Here is a 22,224-nt window from a genome sequence, read left to right as displayed (position 1 = left end):
TCTAGTATTGGATACAGAATGAATGAATGAATGAAATGTACAAGCTTCCTTCAAATAATGAATGCATGGTTTGAAAAGATTTTAAATCATGACCCCAAACAAATGTATTTTGAATGGAGGCACACACAGTATAAAGGTATTCAGTGTATTCAAAACTCATGAGTCGTTCTCAGTAAAAACTTGTAGCGTTTTTATTTCTAAAAGGATCATTTTTGACACAGAAAGCCATTCTTTCTGACAGACACTTTTTCTTCGCAGTAGAAAAAAAATCATCGCACACATACATACAGGCAAACAGAAACACACCAGGCCAACATTGAGGCCTGGGTGTTGGTTTTCTACATTCAATCCATAAAACACACATACTCTTGAATCTTTGTGGCTTGAACGGACCTTCGCCACACGCCACACCTGCTGCGCCAAAGTCATCTTCCTTTTTCTTCAGGGTTTTCCAAACACATTACAGAGGCTGTGAAAAAGCTTAAGCACTGTGAATAAAGCAGCGGCTACTCTTTTGTCTTGACCCCTTTTCCTCTTAAACTAGCAGACACGCATGTGTAAACAAAATGGTGTCTCTCTTCCCTTACATACAAAATACTTCCCTTATAAAGTTTACATTCTCTATCCCTCTCCGCTATTGCAATTACCCAAAATCACCTTCCCGATTCTTCTTCTTCTTCTATTCCAAGTAAGAGGATTCACATACCATGGGACCATGACAGCATACATACATGTACACACACACACATCATGACGGCCTACACACATACGGTGCGCACACAAACGCAAACACTGCGGAGCGACATTTAGCAGCAAAGGGAAAGGCATCGGGATAGCATAGGGTGTGTGTGCAAGATTTCCATGACTTGTATTAAAGTTTTATGGGCTTGGGGAGTTGGCTCAAGTGCAAAATATACGTAGGTGTGATGTTGTCACATCTAAGGGCTGGCGGTATACTGTCCATTTAAAGGGAGATGAGGGTGGGTGGGGGGTTAGGGTTTGTTATGGGCTGTGCCTTACCATCTTGCATACTTTCATTTGCATACCTGAAAGTGTTCAAATGTAGGGTACCATGAATATACGACTACAGACATACGTACGTCAGGCAAACTTCAATATGAAGTAAAAAATTCATGCTTTGTACCACATCGTCCCACTTCCACATTCTGTTCGGTTTCTGTTTCTGTTCGAGTCCAGAAATAAAGGCATCGCTCTGTATCAGTGCAAACATTACTAGCGCCAGAGTCTCATGCGTGGTGACAGTCTGAGATTGGGATGGGGGTGGGGGTGGGGATTTGGAGGACAGGCGGTCAGAGGGGGAGGTGATGAGAGCAGGTTGCGTGGGTGGTGGATTAAAACCCTTGTCCCTTTGCATTCGTTATGCTCGCTAAAGAGCCTCACATTTAACACACTACTAGGTGATCCATGGGAACACTGCCCTTTCAAAATTGAACAAAGCCGAACAAACAAACAAACAAAACAAAAAACAATAACAAACAAAAAAAGACAAAACAAAGGATGCTAATGCTGAGCCTGACAAGGAGAAGCGACACATTTCAGCAAAGTGGTCTCGTCTTGGTGAAAGGCCTTTCGAAGTGAACATCTCACGTCTGAAGTAATGCCAACAACCTTCATAGAAACTGACTTTGACAATCAGACAAATCCATTTGCAAAAGGAAGGCATGTGCTGTGTTACAAAGGAAAAAAGGAAAAAAATAAAATAAAAATACAACTGAAGTTTCGAAATCTAAAGATGCTTTTAGTGCACAGCAAAAAAAATGGGGGAAAAATAACTTTTTGTCAGGAAAAAAAACTGAACATCAACCAGTTCAGTCAACGTGAGCTGCTCCCAGCCCCATTCCTTTTTGCTGTTTACATTGTGCCATGTCAAAACATGGCAATTAGCCACATGGGTTAATCTCACAGAACTACTCTGCACTGGGATTAGTGTGACCGAAACATCCAAGAGCTAACCGCTGCTAACCGTAAGCTCAACTGTACACCGTGAGTGGCATCGGCAATACTGTCCATTTCTCCATTAACACTCTCACTCCCAATTGCAGTCATGCTGGTAAAACTAGGAGAACAGTGTGGACCTCTATACATCTCTCTTTGGTCCGAAAGGGGAGAGGATTTCAGATTGCAATTATCTGTGATTGACGATCAAGTTGGACAGGGTCCCCAAACGAACAGGCTAAGCTTACGGTTCTGGACAAGGCCCGATCTCTCTTCTGGGCCTGTTCCAGGGACAGCCCTCCACAAGGGCCTCTTTCTACGGGATGTTCTGTTTACTTTGTTTTATCTTCTTCGTGGGTTAGTCTCGTAAAGGGCATACTTTTGTTGAACCTTTTCATGTAATCTCACAGTTCACCAGTAGGGGGTGCTGCTCTCAATGTGGCCCCAGCTCTGCCATTCGGGGAAGAAGCCGCTGGACGTTCTGGGGCTCCCGAACTGGTCGAATTCCATCTCTGGTTTCTTGCACTGGCTTTTGAAGTCCTGCACGGGGGGTTTGGGGATGGTGCAGGTGTGCTGGTCAGGCTGCTCGCGCTCCGATTGGACCAGCTTGTAGTTTTTCCCGTCGTTGTTGTCCCAGTACTCCCCGATCTGGGTCTTGTAGCAGATGCAGAACTCCACGCTCTGGCCGGGCGCGATGACCGCCGGCAGGTCCACGGCGAAGGAGAACGTGTCAATGTCCAGGCAGCCGTACACGTTGTTCATGTAGACGCAGGGAACGTCCGTGTGGCTCTTCCACGAGTCAAACGTTATCCGCAGCGCCACCGACTTCTCGAAGCTGACGTTGCTGACTTTGATAGTTCCGCTGAGGGCCTTGTCCTGCAGAACGCAGTTCTCCAGGCTGACCATGTTCTTCTTCAGCCGGTTCCGGAAGTCCAGGTAGTCAGCGGCGGGCTGGGCGAAGTCCAGCGTCAGGCTCCTCTCCTTCTCCACCCTCATGCCCACGATGGCGTTCTCCAGGTCTGCCAGCTCGAACTGCAGATCCGCCAGCGGGTCCTCATCGAACTCCTTGAAGACGTGGATGGCCGTTAGCGACATGCCCTTGGAGTCGGCGAACACCACCCGCTTCTTGTGTTTGACGCTGGGACTCTTGAAGCCCACGGTGGTCTTGGTTGGGGTGCTGCTTACTGTGGCGGTGGTGGTGGTGGTGTGGGAGGCGTTGGACTGGATGTCAGGCTTGGAGCTGATGCAGGGCCTGAGGGGCTTGGACTTGTACTGGTTGACGAGGTTGCGCTGCGCCTCGTAGGAGCCCAGGAAGCTGCACACGGGCGGCGACTGCGCCAGGCAGATCCGCATGGCCACGTCGACGGGCATGATTGGACTGGGCATCGGCCTGGGGTTCAATATCTGCAGGACCCTGGGAGTAGAAAAAGAGAGAGAGAGAGAGAGAGAGAGAGAGAGAGAGAGAGAGAGAGAGAGAGAGAGAGAGAGAGAGAGAGAGAGAGAGAGAGAAAGAGAGAGAGAGAGAGAGAGAGAGATAGAAGAAATTCAACATACAACAATTAAGAGTGTTGTTCAATATACACAAGAGAGCCTGTCACCCAGCATTTACAGCAGTTTGACTCTGGTTCAAGCAGCCAATATTGCCAGGAGGATGACAAAACTATGAGAGGAACCAGCAAAGATTTACCAACAAACATTTACTGGGCCACTAAATTATTTTGAGAGAAACAATGCATGTATTCCGGTGGTTTCCGTTGCGCATTCATTTGTTATCACCGCCGCATAGGCTGGATTCTGGATCAGAACATTGTGATCTCTTAGTGGTCTGGACCATTTAATGCAAGAGCACAGTGAAGCACTGTGGCAAAGAAACAGTGCTTAAAAACAACACGACATTGTTACATATTAGTGTCTTGGTGATTAAGAGTTTTAGTGATGCGCAATCAATTACTTTTACACACTTCAATTAGCTTAGCGTTCGGTTTCGACACAGATGAATCGATGTGTCTCCCATTTGAATCCTAACAGGTTTTACTCTCCCTCTCACGCCCTCTCATTCAATAGTTTGCCTACCCTCACGCATCAGTTAAGATACCTTTTGAACCCATTCAGGGGGCTACAAACACAAAACTAAACCATAGTGTCACAAAAGGATATTCCTGTAATAGTTTATATTAAATATTCTATTAAATAGGCTATTTTCCATTTGTTCTAACAGGACCCATGTGCGTTGCGTAACACAGTGTTTCCATTTCAATTTTCCACAATATGTCTTGCCAGGCTACATTGGTAGGATATATTATTAACATTATCATCATGTATGCCTGTAGCAGCGATAAGCTTTGAAACAGTCTATTCCACTCCACCAGTTACATCAGCGCAGCCTACTTCTAGCGCTCCAACCGGTCTGACGCACTTTTCAGCTTACCTTGTGCAATTCATTGTAAAGCGTTACTTCTTCCTCAGTAAAAACGAATGATACCGGTCGATAGAATTAAGCGGTCAGACGTCGATGATTGCTTCAGGTAACAGCTTAGAGATCCAGCTAAAGCATTATACAATAAGACCGGTTCTGGACAACGAATTCCTTGGGTCCTGCGACACACCCCCTCTCGTCTCTGCCTGGCTGGACTGGCAATGACAGGGTTCCTTTCAGCCACCACATCTAGTCTATCTGCATATTGCCTCACATGAGAACAGCGACAGCCAATGAGAGTCCGGGAAAAGTTTCGGTTTGAGCCTATCAGCAGCCAGTTTTGCATCACTCTTGGTGCGCGTGGTAGAGCTATGCAATTCAGTTATTAGTTTCAGTGGCGAGCCAGCGACGGCAGAAGGGAGAATGGAGATGGACATGCAAAGACCTTAGTGAGACACTATTGTCATTTCAGAGACATCTTAATCACCACCACGATTTCTTCAGTCAGTCACCCTCCCAAAACATTAGCATGTCATCAGTTGATTTCTCATGCTGGACAGAATTAGGAATTGAACTCTGTCTGTTTGCTTGTCATTTCCAGAATAATCTAATAGTTGTACATAGTGATCAGTATTTTAAGTGTAATTTAAAAGCAAATCCTACTTTTTTTGTTGACCTATTTGTTTAAATAGATTTTACCATTTGTATTTACTTGGCGTCATAGGCTACTATTTAGGCCTATGTATTTTGGCCCGCTTCCTCATATATAGGCTAAATAAACTGCATAAACAGAGTGCACAGACTGGGGAATTACTTCTCAGCAATAACATTCAACCATTTCATCACCTTCTGTCCATTCCAGTCTATGCCCAGTATCTCTCTCTCTCTCTCTCTCTCTCTCTCTCTCTCTCTCTCTCTCTCTCTCTCTCTCTCTCTCTCTCTCTCTCTCTCTCTCTCTCTCTCTCTCTCTCTCTCTCTCTCACCCCTCTTTTCTCTTTCCTACGTACACTGAGAAAATACCAATTAATACTGACACACTGACTGTGCTTACAATAGCCTAATGGAAACTGAAACTCTAACTTTTGAGACTTCTACAGTAAATAGAGCCAGGCACTTACAGTAGGCTGTCTCCGGTGTGACTCTTTCAAAAGGAAGTGAAATGTTGACCAACCCGACACGCATCACTTCCCCCCTCAATTAGGCTACAGAAGTTACATGGAAATTGCATTGGTCCACTACCAATAAGCAGTGTCATCACACAAAAATGCATACATGCATGTTGCATGATGGGGGAGATACTTTCGGTTTGATTTCTCACTTTGAAGTTCTCACTGCACATATGTGTAAATAACAATCATTCTATTCTATTCTATTCTATTCTATTCTATTCTATTCTATTCTATTCTATTGCATATCATACCACTACATAAACCATACAGAGTGGCTTAAATATCGGCCTAATAGAGGTCATTCTGGAGTGGTTAGAAGTAGTTACTGAAGATAACGCAGGCCTGGCGGTTTCCTCCCCATCAGCAGCTGCGATAGCAGACCCCAATGGGACGACGTCCTCTGTGTCACGTACTCAGCAGCCTTTAGTAATGGCTTGTGGTCAGAAGGGTTTCCTTCTGCTCAGACGAGAGCTTGCGTCTGTCTGTCGATGCCGCTTTCTAAAAACTGACAGCACCTATCAGCCACTATTTCACAGGCCACAGGTTGAGAAAATGTTGCGATGAGAAAGTGAAAGAGAAGGGCTTGTTCTAAGTCGGCTTCTTACCAAGCTTACCCATCCATTATTCAACAGGTTTTAATATGTACTAACTATGTAATTACACATTTTTAACTACATAATCAAATTGAAGAGTTGCTTACTTTGACATTCATGTGTTTCTTTTTGTTTGTTTTGTTTTTTTTTAAGAAAAAGGTAATCCCATACAGTTATATACTATTTTTGAAACATAACAATACAAACGAATGAAAAAAATAAATAAATCGGTATCTGCGTTCCCCGTCCAATTTTGTACTCAAAATATATTTATCTATAATAGTTACTTCAATTCGGCATCTGTGTTAAGTTTCCTGTCCAATTTTGTACTCAAAATATATTTATATATGATAGGTATTTCTTACAATTGCTAAATGAAAAATGTAGGTACAAGTGTGTTAGAAATACGTATATATACAGTATCTAAATATGTTTTATTATCATCCTCTGCAGTGCACTGCTGTCACAAAAAGTGCGTCACTCTCACAGAGAGACACAGCACAAGATGGTTCCATAAATATTTGTGTATACTACCTCACTATTTACATATGCGCACACACAGGGAACAATCATTTCAGTCAGGCGTTTCACTACCCTACCTCAGTTTATAAACAAATACCCAAGGCAGTAGAAGAATACTGCAGAGTATTGTGTAATAACAATTGGCTTGCCATACCTCTGAGTGCGCACGGTATCCCCTGTTGTCCCTCGGTTGTCCCTCGGTTTCTGCCTCTGCTTGTTCTCAGCTAAACTAAACAAGAGGCGTCCGACAAAGTTCAGTGCACCAAGGTCTGTCGACCAGCCAGGAAGACTTTGCCATTGGTTCACGGAAGACGGTAAAACAGGAAGTGTTTGCCTCACGGCCAACCCTCTCTCTGCTCTATCAGTTATACGCGATAGGCCAAACATGGGCTCAGGCGCATTCCATTGTTTGATGCTTTCAGAGTTGGAGGATAATGTGTTCTTATATGAAAAGAGTCAATTCAGAAAAGAACGGATATGAGGGCCAGATACCAGTAGGCCTCCTTTATCACACAACTGCATAACATAATTTGTGTTTTATTGCATATTTGCTAGTGTGTGTGTAATGCATATGTCTTTCAGATTTTTGAAGGAGCATCGTGCAGATCAACATACCTTTGCATGAGATGCTGAACTATCTTTGCACATAAACAGCCACTTCTGCTCTCACTGTCTGTTTGGTTTTGTGTGTTATCCGTTTCTTGATCTGCTTAAGGATGTTTGAACCTTCAGCTGGGCTGAAGGGCCAGGGTGGCCCAAAACGTCACGGAAAAAAAAATGGCTTATCGGTGTGCAGTTCATCTTTTGCCTACATGAAGTTTATGCTTTGACCCTGCACCCTGCAAAATGAAGGATCTGGATGTGCGTGAGATCTGACTGGGATTCGTGTGCACCTTCAGCTGGCAAATGAACATATCATCGCACAAGTCATTGCTTTTATTTGTAGTGTTTATTTGCTTTCGTGTCTGTGATCTGTGTTTCCATCTGTTGAGGGACGTTTGCACAGTCGGTCTACAAATGAATATATCCTTGGTAGACAATCCTCCATTGTTTATAGTGACAGCGGCCTGATGTATTGGCTATGTCCTGAGCGTGATAGAACAATGCAGGGAGGTATCGGCCTCAATTTGTATCAGCCCTTTCAAATGGTAAACACACAGACACAATGCGATAGAGTGGAACGTGTTTAAGCCTGCCAAGAATCCAGGTGTGTGTGTGTGTGTGTGTGTGTGTGTGTGTGTGTGTGTGTGTGTGTGTGTGTGTGTGTGTGTGTGTGTGTGTGTGTGTGTGTGTGTGTGTGTGTGTGTGTGTGTGTGTGTGTGTGTGTGTGTGTGTGTGTGCCGTGTGCGTGACTTTTTGGCTCTGCTTTACAAGACAGTGGTGTTTTGGTTTGGGCTTTAGGCCTTGCAGCAGCAAATGGAAAAATACGGAGCACGCCTGTTGTTGATAATACCAACCATCAACATCAACTATGTTGTTTCATTATAGCAGGTGAAAACAGGTGTTTATATTTCTTTTTGAAAGATGTTTTTTTGGGGCTTTTACACAATTATTATTCAGAAAGGACAGTGAGACAGACATGAGGAAATGAGTGCGGAGAGACAGGGGAGGATCGGGATTCGAAACTGGGGCGCCCGTGTAGTAGTGCAGTGTCCTACCGTCTGAGCAACAGCAGGGACATGTTTATATTTTTCAACCCCTTTGGAACATCTGTTTTAATATTAATGTCACCAAATTGAAGTCTTAATCTGTTACTTAAAGGGGTATGCCACTATTTTGGGGCTTCATACAGTTAAAATCGTTGGCTGGGGTTTATAAAGGTGGTAAAGTGTCTTATTTTTCATGTGAAGCGTTGTCTTGCTTTAAGACAAGTTAAAAGAGGGAGCATGTCGCTAAGCTAGTGAAAGTCAATGGATCCTACACGGATCCATTGACTTTCACTAGCTTAGCGACATGCTAATGATGATCACAAAAAAACACATCTGAACACAGCACCTGAACTTCATACACAAGTGTTGGATTTGACCTTGTGAGTGACTCTTTATTTGGGTGCAATCAACACAGACCTTTCACTAGTATTGACAGAGACCTTGACCTTCAAACCAGCCCAGCAGGTTTGGGGGATAGTCAGAGCATGTGGAAAGCCAGACACCGGTCACCAGAAAGACCATTTTTGAAAGAAAACAGGGGAAGGACTGCTGACAATGAACCTCCTAACATACCGTAGGTCTACTGCAGTTTGGGAGAACATGTAGGCCTACAGTATTGTGGCACTTTAGGTTACAACACTGCTATTCTATTGTTTCCAGAGCAGCAAATTTGTTTCCCAAGTTGGAGTGTCGCTCTGTAAAAATGTCCAGGACATGTTTGATTTGATTTGATTTGATGATCATTATTTATTTCAGATGTTACAAGCAAGAAACAACAAACTTGAAGGAAAAACAGAAGACAATTAACACAGGCAAAGGGGAAAAGAAACCAACTTTAACCCATTAACCCCCATGTAATCATTTAACAAAAATAAAAGTAAAAACACAGGAGGACATATCCTTCTCTGCAGCCTATTCTACTAGATACATTTACGCTGCATGATGATTTCACATGACATTCATATGATGTGAAATGAGCCCTGCCTCCTCTGTACTCTGTGCTGATGTGGTCTGATCCTGGTAGTCAATAAAACAAACCAGCATGTTGAGAACCATTATTATCATGATTGCATCACACAGCACTGGACTGGGTCTGAAAAAAGGCCCAGGCAATTTGTGCATGGTCCCTTTCTAAATTGTGGAAAAGTCTCTAGGAAACTACAAAAAAGATTGGCCCATAGCCCCTCCTGTGGCACGCTGTAATACAGTGTTTCCCAACCAGGGGTACGTGTACCACTAGGGGTACACGAGCACACTGCAGAGGGTACTTGGAAAAAAATAATTTTAACAAACATATGAAGCTTAGTTACATTGGGATGGAGAAAGCGATATAGAACTTGACTTAGGGGGTACTCATGGCACAATGAAAAGGCTTGGGGGTACACAGGACAAAAAAGGTTGGGAAACATTGCTCTAATAGACATTGAAAGTTAACTACTATAGCACTACACTACTATGACAGTGCACAGGGCCTTTAGTAACAGCCGTGGGTCCACCGGGAAATGCCCTGTATGCCAGATTACCAGTCCAGGCCTGACAACACAGGGGTGCATGTCTCAAAAGAGAAGTTGTTAGACTGTTAGCAACTTCGGTAGTTGCCAATGGGAAAATGCATTGAAAACAACAAAGTAGGTAATGTAGTAAGCAACTTTGGTTTAGAGAAATGCACCCCAGCCTTGTAAATGGCAATGTCTGGTCTGGTCAGGTCACCATTGCTTTTCCACACAACACAGACTACTGTCGGCTGGGACTTTCACCTGGGGACAGTGCCAAACACACACACACACACACACACACACACACACACACACACACACACACACACACACACACACACACACACACACACACACACACACACACACACACACACACACACACACACACACACACACACACACACACACACACACACACTAAAAAGCAATATCATCCTACGTATGGACCAGCTGCACTGCCTCAGATGCTCTTGTCATGTCACCGCATAAAAAACTTGGTGTCATGACTAATTAATATCCCAGAGAGGGGCCGTTAATTAACTTTGACACCTTTCCCTCAAATGTGCCGCCAGCTGTTGCACGCCTGTATGAATTGAGCTTTGCAGCAGATGAGTGCATGGTTGAGCAGGCTGGGTGGGCTGGGCGGTAGCCGATTCACAGTGTCACAGAAGGATCCAGAAATGCTTCTCGCCGTCTCGTGCTGAGGCGAAAATGAGACACTTTGGGACGTGAGATGAGCAGGGTGGGGGTGGGGGTGGGTGGTGGGGCATGCTTCAGTTCAGACAGGAAGGGGCTATATTTAAGCACGGACTGGCAGAGGAGAGATGAGATATATGGTGTCCCTCTCCCATCATCATGTCCTCTGAGGTGTTGCACAGTATTGCTTCATAAATGACTTTACAGAGAGAGAGAGGGGGGGGGGCAGCAACAGTGTGCAGTTTTCTTCTTTTTTTACACTTAGCCCACTAACAACTTAAATTGCCATTGCAAACCAGCATGAGGCTTTGTGGCTGGCTCCACGGGCAGAAAGTCACATACTGTAGGAGATCACATTTGTAAAAAAATAATGTGATTAATCGTGCAAGTCCAGATGAAGAAAGTTCCATACTACATAAAGTCTTATAGAGTATTATCGGTACATTGTTATCACACAGTTGGAAGGAGGGAGATGGTCCTGGCCAATGTTTAAATCTCAAAATCACGTTTGATTGGTTCATGTCTGATGCTTCATGTGAGATTTAGTAGAACTTAATAATAACGTTGTAGAACTAACAGACTCTCCTCTCTCCTTCTTTTGTGAGCTTTGTGATTTTGAGATCATAACATCAAGACTTCAAAAAAGAGCGACTGAGCTTTGATTTTTTTTTCCAGCCCTGTCTTGCCATGACCTGAGCCCATTAGAAAAGTTGAACCAAACTTAAATTTAAAATAGGGTTCAAGATTGATATCATTGGATCACAGATACAGTATGTAACACCAGTCGGACTTGTCAGCGCAGTTGGTCAAGGTCACGTATGATATGAGCTGAACTGGCAGTGGCCACTGTAACTGACCTTTTCTTAGACCAGGTGAAGGACTGCAGTGGACACTGGGCCTCTGCCTGTTCAGCCTGTCTGCCTAGACACAGGTTGGTTGCCAGATGTCGTGACTGAGGATTTTCAGTGCCTGGAAGCACTATATCCTGCCCAATTTGAACTAAATTCTATTGATTTCTATAGACACATTTACAGAAAACCCTAATCAACCTGTTTTTTTTTTAATCCACAGATGGTCAATCCAAACACCCCATTACATTGGTGGGAAACTTCTCAATCTGGCAACCCTGGCCTGGACAGGGACACAAGTTGGTTAACTCTCTGACTGAAATACAGTCACTATTGCAGGCTGTGGCAATATTTGCACAGCCAGGCTATTGCGAGGTGAGGTCGGGCACAGGCCAGTCCGCACTATAAAAATAACCCCCGCCGCGCTCCAACTATACCCTGGACCCGAGCCATGGGCAGCTGTTAAAGACATGTATCACACGAGGGGAAGGGTTTGCCAGCTCAGGTCAGGGAGAGACTGGCGGAGATTCACATGCAACTATTTTTTTTGGCAGCCATGACTATAGAGTGTCACCTGAGTTCAGGTAAAGAGTGTAGGCTACTTAGGGTCACCTGTGCTCAAGTAACGTGATGGGTATACAAGGGTACAAGGACATATTTGTCACATGCATAGAAATGCTAGCATAGTGAAATAATAGGAAAGTATAATATTTTAGACATCACATTACACTCAGCGGACGCTTGTATCCAAAGCACATCATAACTATTACAGGGTATTGGTTACAGTCCATGGAGCAGAGGTGTCAAAAAGTAAAAGTGGAGAGTAGCAAAAAAAAGAAAAGAAAAAAGTGCTACTGTTTCCCTCACTCCACGTCCTGCTTATGATCAGTCAATGCAGTCTTCAGTACATTCACAGTCTATTTAATGGGTACAGTGTACGGTAACAGCAGGTTTAACAACTGCTGTACCAGTATGTACGGTGCTATCATCTATTGGTGCTGTACTTGCACCATTAATTTACTTCTACTTCTACTTTTACTTTTGACACCTCTGCCTGAGAAAAGCCTTGCCTTGTTCAAGGGCACTTGAGATATTACCTACAATTAGCTTGTTAGGGTATGATTCAAACCTCTAGCCATCTCATTCCAACACCAAGTCCCTGACCATAAGACCGTAGCTGACCTGTCTTAGCCACAGCCATACCTGACCTGCTGCATTCACGCCAGACGTGTCAAAAGGAAATTAATAGGGCTGTAACGATATTGTATCGAACCGAGAAATCGTGATACACAGAGTCACGATACTGTATCGTGATACAAGGAGGCAGTATCGTGATACGCCCTTTCAAAGTTTTATTACCCATTTAGTCCAGAAAACAACCTTATGATTTGATGTGATAGTGTTTCCAAACTTCAGTGGAGATACATTCCAGAAATCGTGGGGTGTATCGAAACGTAGGTCAAAAATCGTGATACGAACCGAAAAGTGTGTTGAGTATAGTTACAGCAGAAATTAAATAAAAGAAACATACAGTAGTTTCCTTAAGGTAATTTATGTGGGAAACCAGTAGACCTGTGTACTTATCTTACAATCAGCAGACTCCACACTGGTTGGACCAAGTTTGTGATGTGTCCTTGTTGGGTTTTTAGTGTTTTTCAGTACTAACAGTCTATCTACCTTACAATGGAGTGAAATGGTGTAACACAGCTATTCAATATCACGTGCTAGTGTTGTACTTACACCGTGAATGTACTTTTACTGTATTTTTACTTTTGAGACGGTAGATTTATGTGACATGGACCCATAGTTTTACCTGCGCTGCAGAAATCCGCACAGCCCTAGGCTGACCTGCATCCAGGTAAGATTGGCCTTTGTCCACTCTGGCTTCAGGTTAAATGACCAAACCAGTTTGTGCAGCTGAGTGTTAAGGCAAAATTGCACTAATTGCTTTTAAAGGTTTCTGTTCTCCCATACATTGACATACCATATACGGGTTGGTCTCCTGGGAAAACTCAGACCATGTACATTACATTTGATTAATATGGGGAAAACTTTTTTATGCATCACCAGAGAGCCACAGACCAAAGCATAGAAACTTTAGTCACAGTGGTGTTCTAAATTAGTGGATAATAATGTGACCAGTTCAGGTAATTTGCCTATTACTAGGGTGGGACTGGGGCCTAATCTCAGATAATCTGGTCACTTGACTGGTTTCTGTCTGTCAAACCAGGGAATTGTACTCATCGGATTGACCCTCTAGCCTACAACAAAGATGCTGAAATTATGGCCGACGTTTTGAAGTCGGCTGACGACCAATTACATTTGCCCTAAAACCTGTTATTTTCTTATAATCTGATCAATTACCCGTGACCTGCCCTGAGGAGGTAATCTGGCCACTTGTCTGGCTCTGTTTGTGCTCCTGACCACACCTGTCGTGCTGGCCAGATTGGGGTCTGACGCATGCAAATGTCTTGTCACAGTCATGTACTGTATGTGTGCAGTGCACCCCCATGGCCACATTTTGAGGGGTGTGTAATTTATTTGCATTGTAGAAAGACGCATTCTGATTCACATATTTCTTGGACAAGTCTATCTTGCAAAGAAGTTTTAGAGAAGAAATAGAGACAGAGGAGAAATGACACCAATATGCCACATGTCTGAGTCCAGCCGACCAGTTTGATGCCTGCGTGCCAAAGTCGGACCATGTTATGACCAATGTTATGCGGCCCCGTGTTTAAATGTTGAGGTATGTTTCATTTAATTCCCTTTCGTCAAACATCTATTTCAGCAGGTGCCAAGTGAGCTGTGTCTTACTGCAGGTCTGTGGGGCACTTCTATGGCTGCCATTTGCTCTGTCTGACCTTATTGATGTGTCCTTGAGCAAGACTCTTAACTGCAAGATTGCTCCTGGCTGCTCCTGATCCAGGAATGTGAGTGTGAATGTGTGAATGTGAGGCATACATCATAAAGTGTTTTGAGTGCTTGAATGAGTACTCAGACATAAAAGGTCTGATTCAGATCAACTAGCAGGATAGCATTCCTGTTGGCCCTATACCCCTCATGTGGGATACACGTGCCATACAGTAGTTTTACTCATGGCCTCGATTATGATGGGGCAACTCCTCCCATTACTTAAATTTAAGCTGTATCTAATTTATAGTATTGCAGCAGCAAGAGCTGAGTTGCATGAGGGGGAGCCAAGCCAGCTAGCTTTCAGAGATTGATTTGTGAGACTATGCTTGCACATGCATGCATGGCATCTGTCTACCTTGGCAGCCAAAACAGCTAGTGGTCTCCAAACTGTTTTGGGGCTATGGACTCTAATGGAGCAGATATAATGTTGCGAGGACCCCTTCATGACCACAACACAAGTTTCAGTTACCACAATCATTTTACTAAATGGTAATTTTAAGACAAACTTGGACCTTCTGTGTACAATAGGCTTTCTCTCACCATAGTGCTGCATTGTCATGTCTTGAATTGCTGTATCATTGCATTTCTTTATAACTAAGTTTTTCACGGCCCCTGGACCCCCACGTTCAGTACCACTGCAATAGAGTGTTGTGATCTGGCGATTCTCAGGTGATGATTTCAGGCCATCTCTTTTCCACCACGACACACACACACGGCACGTACACATGCACACAACACACCCCCACACACGGACACAGACGGCACAAGCATGCACGCACAGACACAGACACAGACACAGACACAGACACAGACACAGACACAGACACAGACACAGACACAGACACAGACACAGACACACAGACACACAGACACACTCTCACACACACACACACACACACACACACACACACACACACACACACACACACACACACACACACACACACACACACACACACACACACACACACACACACACACACACACACACACACACACACACACACACACACAAAAAACACACACACACGCACACACACACACACACACAACACACACACACACACACACACACACACACACACACACACACACACACACACACACACACACACACACAAACACACACACACACACACACACACACACAGCGATATCCCCATGCCAATGCTAATATTGAGCCAGAGCTGGTGAAGGACACAGGGACACAATTATCAGCATGCATTTCCACACGTTTCAGAAGTGAGCACTGAAGTGAAGTGAACCCAAGTCATGATTGTGAGTATAAGGGCATCAATTTCAGGGATTCCAGAAATGCCATCATGGAAAACTTATCAGAGACTGTTTTTAGAATCCCATATTTCTTCATTCATCGGTTTGTATTAACAACATTGCTTCTACAGTATGTAATGTCACATATTTGAAGGTGCATTACAGTTTTTTTCTCAATTGCTAAGTTTTTGTCCATTCATCGGCAACATTTGCAAAACTCTTAATACTGTACAGTTACAGTAACAAGTGGCCTAAGTAGATTGATTTTCAAAGTTATCCTAGCATGAAATGAACAGTTTGACTATCCAATGTCCTATTCTAGAAATGTGTTTAAAGTATAGTTTTGTGACCTACAGTGGTTCATTGTGCTCAGTATGGTTCCTACTGCTAAAAGTCTGACGTCTCAAATGTATTCACACAAACAGCCCAGTCCAGATGCTGACATCAGTTGATGAAAAGCCTGAGCAACACTGCACTCTAGTGGATAAAACATGCCATGCACCCACTATGCCATTAGCCTGGGAACTCCCATACTGCCTTTAGTTCTACACAATCGTTTCGATCTGAAAGACAGTATGGCGAGGATGACTCATAACGTACACGATCATGGGATCTGTGTCATAATGGCCAAGCATTCCGACCTTAACAGTTTCTCTGCCCAATCAGAGAGCAGGGCAGTGTGTCATAATAGCCAAGTATTCCGGCCCCATACGGAATTTACAATAGGCAACTCCCCAGACCTAATCTCACTTGTGATTAGGTCTGGTGTTAACCAGGCAACTATGCCATTGGAACTCACCCAAATATTACACAGTATAAGAGCAATTTTGTGTCCGTTTGCAATCAGGTGGAGACACACAGCACTTAACCTTACATCATCCCTTTTTCAACCATAAATACTGAATCACTGTGTCCTGTTACTGTAATGCTGCAATGCGATGTACTTATACAATTCACCGGTCACTTCATTAGGAACACCTGCTACAACTGTTCATTTAGGCAAATTTTTGCAGGTAGTTCAGGCAGTTCTGAAGGCAAGTGGCCAATGAGTGCACAGTATATCATCATGCAGTATCACATGCAGGCCTATAAATAGAATTATAACAGACAGAGAGGTCATAGATATACAGTATTGATCCCAAGCTGATAAGTTACTGTAATGTGTAGTGTGTCATTGTGTCAAAACATTATGTCATTGAGACATAACACACCGTGCACAAAGCAAAACTGCCTTTTTATGTTTCCCAAAGGGGAAGGATGCAGGTCTTTGGTACCGTACATCAGAAGAGGACGAGGTAGAGTGCTGTTTATTCACTCTCCATAAACATGGTACCATGGGGCAAACAAAAGGAGGTAATTGGAGTGCTTCTGGGCCTTTTTCCCTTGGTGCTCATCAGTGTAGGGGCTCTCAAATTTGGTCCAGGTAGACAACCTTGTCTACCTGGACCATGGTGTCATGGGGGTTTGAACCAACACTCATTCCATCAAGTTTCAAGGGGCTGATCCCCTAACCTATGGGTGGTTGAGGTCGTCTTACCTGTCCCCCGGTGCAGTGGTGAAGGTGGGGTCTGTTGTAAAGGTGACTGCCATCAATATAAGCCTTAAGTGCAGAGGGAAATGGTTTGTGTTCATAGTATGGGCCTTGGAGGACATTGGGGCCCTTTGAATGAAAAAGGTTCCTCACTCCTGCCCAAACCGCTTGCCCATGAGTGGCCTAAATTATGACTTGTGTGAGGTACGTTATGTCATCTCCCTGGGTCCGCTAGGAAGTCTGCAGGACACGGAGCTGTTGGTTCTTCAGGTTTAACTGGACGAGCTTCACACATGTAAGCATTTGGGGTTGGTGACATTTGTGCTCCATGCCATCAGTATTAACAGTAGTCATCTGCTGGCTCGATTCTTTGACTTGTAAATTCCAAGATCCTCTCTCTGCTCTTCTTAGTTGAATCCAGGGGTACATACAAATTACTTGGTTGGAGTGATTTTATGCCACAAGTGTTACATAAATATACTGATCGGTTTGAGTTGACTTGAGAAAATGCTGGCCCTCTCACCCTGCCTGTTCTTCGTGTAATCCTTTGTAATGCAGGGTACTGTGTTTTGTCCCCTAGGCAACCCTGAGGAAGCCGCACATGCCAGTAAAAAGCCACACATGCCTGTAAAAGGCCGTCAAAAAGCACTCTAGTCACACAACTTCTTTCTTTCTTTCTTTCTTTCTTTCTTTCTTTCTTTCTTTCTTTCTTTCTTTCTTTCTTTCTTTCTTTCTTTCTTTCTTTCTTTCTTTCTTTCTTTCTTTCTTTCTCATTGTCTGGTCTGTTAAAGTCAGTGAACAGGCCCCTGAGTCTGCACTCATGGTATGCATTAAGGAAGTGTCTGAGTGATGTAACAGCTGTTCTAGAATCACCGGACCTGCTAGGGGCTTCTGGGAAATAAAAACTCCATTGGATGACATCACTGTATTAGCAGCGTGGAATGTTTACATTATCGCTATGGCACCCAGAATGTATGACATCACTGTGCGGTATACACATTCTAATTTCAGTCAATCAATCAGTCAATTTGGTGGCCCAGTAAAGGCAGCATCCAAAGACCAATTGGTTGTTCATATTAAATTGGGGCAAATGGAACTTGTTGGGTTCTGACCAAGGTCTGTAGGACTATATCCTATGCACACACAGATTCCATTCAGTTCAATTCATCAAATGTGACGGGTGACCCTGTGGGCCTAATGTACCGTACAGTCAATGGTTCTAACAAGACTGTCTAGCTGTGTGAATGTTGAGGAATAGGTTGTATTTGCTTATGTCTTTCTTTCTTTCTTTGATTATAATTCACATAATTATTCGCTAATATGTACCTGTCTGTATAAGTGACCTAAGACACATGTTAAGCAAAAATAAATCATTTGTTAGACTTGTATTCAAAAATGTCTCAATTGTTGCCAGTAAGGCATTTACTATTGATAAAATCGTAATAAGGACCTAGTAGAACCTTAACATGTCTTATAAGTCAGAAATACACTAATAGTAACCAAGCATGTATGTGGCCAACATCTGAAGCCTAACATTAAGTCTTTCTTCCTTTGTTTCTTTTTCTTGTATACATAATCACACAGTGCAAAGCTGTTCACATTCTTGTCTTTATTTTATGCCATAAACCATGTCATTGAGTGTCTAATCAATCACTGTACGGACGACTACAAAAATAAGGATCCCAGACGGTCATAAACGCACATACTGTCGTCAATAACAATGTTGAATCGTTCCCAGTTTTCTTCTTTTTTTCCAGATTACAGGTTGGAAACGAGTGTTACACAGTAGTCCACAGAGTGGGAGGCAGCAGAGGAGATTCGGAAGGGTCTGTCACCCTGTTATAAGCTGATTTAGTACAAATTTAAATTTAAATGTGTTGCATTACTCTTGAGTGACGACTAAAATGTGCCAGACATGCACAAAACCTTTTTGTCTGTCAGCAAAAATAAATAAGATGTCTGCACTCTTAAATTCTTTTCAGATATTTTAATTGGCAAGTTTTTCAGTCTCAAAGACGTTTCTCAGGGGACACCAAGTTGGTGTACCACTATAACAGTTTTGAACCTACTTACTGTTACTTTAACATTTTTCATTTTAGTTGCAGAAAGTCAATTACATCGTTAAATGCTTTCAATAAACTTCACAGTCTATAAACAGACAACAGATAAACAAAGGATCCATTCGTGTGTAAATACATGTGCCATATATATACCTCATTCCAAAATGATACAAGTACACACATACACTCATACGCACTCATACGCACGCAAACACACACACACGCACGCACACACGCACGCACGCACACACACACACACGCACACACACACACACACACACACACACACACACACACACACACACACACACACACACACACACACACACACACACACACACACACACACACACACACACACACACACGCACACACACACAAACGCACACACACACACAAACACGCGGTAGGTAGGAGTATAATTATCCTGGCACGTCATATGTATCATATTTGTAACATTCGTATTACATTCAATCATGTTGGTTCGCTCAATTTGACCATTTTTTCCCCCACATATATAGTAATCGTAAACAAATATCTAAATCGACATCAGTTAGCATAGAGAACTTGCATAATATTATCAGAATGTGCTGACGAACATAACACATGAATATGCCCCATATAGTTCCCCGTTAAAAGTGTCATCCACACACACACACGCATGGGCGCACTCATGCACGGACGGATGAACGCACACACACACACATTCACACACATGCGCATATACACATGCGCCGCACACACAGAAATGCTAATGTCTGAACAGGGCACAGCAGGTAAACATAGTTACACAGAACACACTTGTGTTTTTTTTGCCAACAACCGCTCACAGTGCTGTACAACATCAAAAAACAGCAGCAACAACAATATCAAACAACACACACACTCTATCTCTCTATCTGTCTTTTTCAACCATCTCTCAACCACCCACCTGCACGCAAAGTCACACACACAGACACAGACACAGACACAGACACACACACACACACACACACACACACACACACACACACACACACACACACACACACACACACACACACACACACACACACACACACACACACACACACACACACACACACACACACACACACACACACACACACACACACACACACACACGCAAACTACCCAAACACACATACCCATCACATACATTACATATACAGTACACATGCACACAAATACATAAAGCACACCTTGTTTTCATCATCCGGCCCGTTTCTCTTTCATATTTACAGTAATACACATCATCAGTCACTTTGAGCAGATTTTTCAGTGCCAAAGAACATTTTAGCTGACCATGGCAAAAGGATTATCCATGTCACACATAGCCCCTCCACTAGATGGCGTCATCACAACTGTTTTTTTTAAATGAAGAGCCTGTTCAAGTGACAGAGAACTGTGCAGGTACCCATTCACAACCACGGGTGTTGTTCAGGGGGGAAAAGTGTAACTGAGTCACCAGGGCCCCATGTATATGGGGGGCCTATACACAGTTGGATTCATAAAGATACAGTATATTCCTGGGGGGTCCATTGGAGCTGATTGTACATAGGGCCCATTATTTGCTGCTACGCCTTTGTTCACGAGGCAGCCCATCTCAAACCTCTCAAGAGGAAGATCTGAGTGACTGAGAGCCATAAAGTTGGTGCCCAAAAAATACTGGTTTGTTTTTCTCTGCAAACCGTGACATGTAACAGGCAACAGCACTGTTCTCGCCAGCCTGAAAGCAGTAACTGTGACAATGGACTCTATTCTGACATACTCTCTACATTTTGCGATAACCAACAGAACTTGACCCAAATCCTAAAGGACCCAGCCTGGGAACTCCCATACTGCCTTTAGTTCTACACAATCGTTCGGACCTGAAAGACATCTCACTTGTGATTAGGTCTGGGGGTAACCAGGCAATATTGAACCGACATTGGCAGCACAGCTTCACACTGATGTTTGAGGGTGGATTAAAAAATGGTAGAAAGGTCAAAACTGCAATAACGTTGAAGAAAATGGACTCCACAGGTGCCTGGTTTGCTACCTGAAAGGTCATCAGCTGGGGACCATCGTTCTTAGCGCAGAACCTCTCCCAGTGGCAGAGCAGTGAACAGGGATGTCTCCCTGCCACCCCCAATTGAATTATTACTATTTGAGTGTGTGTGTGTGTGTGTGTGTGTGTGTGTGTGTGTGTGTGTGTGTGTGTGTGTGTGTGTGTGTGTGTGTGTGTGTGTGTGTGTGTGTGTGTGTGTGTGTGTGTGTGTGTGTGTGTGTGTGTGCGTGCGTGCGTGTGAGTGTGTGTGTGCGTGCATTTTCTCACATGAACCCCGGACAACAGGCGCCTTCTTGGCAGACTCCAGAGCTGATGTGTGAATGTGAGAATGTGTACGTGTATTTGAAAGCACTTTGAGTCAATTGTATAGTTGTGATATTGTGCTCTATAGTAAATACACATTCTTGTTGTTGAATATAAACCAGAATGTCAGATACTCAGTGTGCTGTGCTCAGTCAAGGTCTGTGTTCAGAGGAGATCTGCAGAGAAAGGGAACCTAGAAAACCTTTGAGATCTGTCTGTCCCTAAAAGGTCAGAGGTCATGCACTGTAGCCCATCACTGGCAGAGTAGAACAACAAGATCAAACACCATGGCAACAGACATGGAAGAGAGAGGTAGAGGAGAAGAGCTACGAGAGGTCGGCCTGTACCGTACTGTGCTGTAACCGACAGGACCAACCTCTGGTAGGGCAGCTGAACAACAGAAGACATTCATTTCACTGGAGAAGTGGTGGGAGAAGAAAAGAGAAGGAGGAGAAGAATGGAGAGGAGAGATGGATGGAGGGACGGAGGAAGAGGAAGAAGAGGGAGGCGGAGTTGGAGGGGATGGGTGAAAATGTACAGTAGGTTATAGATTTACATTGCAGCTTTGTTGAGGCCATCAAGGATAATAGATGTGTTGCAGTAACACTGTGAGATCTACTATGTAGTGTTGCTTTTCATTTGTATTTGTTTCATATCAGTTGTATTTACTTTATTTTGTTGCTGCTAGCTACAAACCCAGTGGATGGTGACTCAGTGTGGTTTTCTGCTGAGGCGATTGAGAATGGT

General features: G+C 43.6%; 1 protein-coding gene across 2 annotated transcripts; it reads right to left on the bottom strand.

Moving 5' to 3' along the window:
* Positions 1-166: 166 nt before the first annotated feature.
* Positions 167-6,888, bottom strand: ppp1r3cb (protein phosphatase 1, regulatory subunit 3Cb). Of its 2 annotated transcripts, none has more exons than XM_063221530.1 (2): positions 6,811-6,888; positions 167-3,370 (listed from the first exon to the last, which is right to left on the bottom strand). In XM_063221530.1, the coding sequence occupies exon 2, from the start codon at positions 3,340-3,342 to the stop codon at positions 2,368-2,370; it is 975 nt and encodes a 324-aa protein (XP_063077600.1). In that variant the 5' UTR covers positions 3,343-3,370; positions 6,811-6,888; the 3' UTR covers positions 167-2,367. The 2 variants fall into 2 exon arrangements, with proteins under 2 accessions (XP_063077600.1, XP_063077599.1); XM_063221529.1 differs by lacking the exon at positions 6,811-6,888 and adding an exon at positions 4,385-4,975.
* Positions 6,889-22,224: the final 15,336 nt, after the last annotated feature.

This window comes from Engraulis encrasicolus, chromosome 17 (assembly GCF_034702125.1).
Source record: "Engraulis encrasicolus isolate BLACKSEA-1 chromosome 17, IST_EnEncr_1.0, whole genome shotgun sequence".
Taxonomy (NCBI): Eukaryota; Metazoa; Chordata; class Actinopteri; order Clupeiformes; family Engraulidae; genus Engraulis; species Engraulis encrasicolus.
The sequence above is the reverse complement of the archived record's forward strand: the minus strand, read 5'-3'. Positions and strand labels throughout refer to the sequence as shown.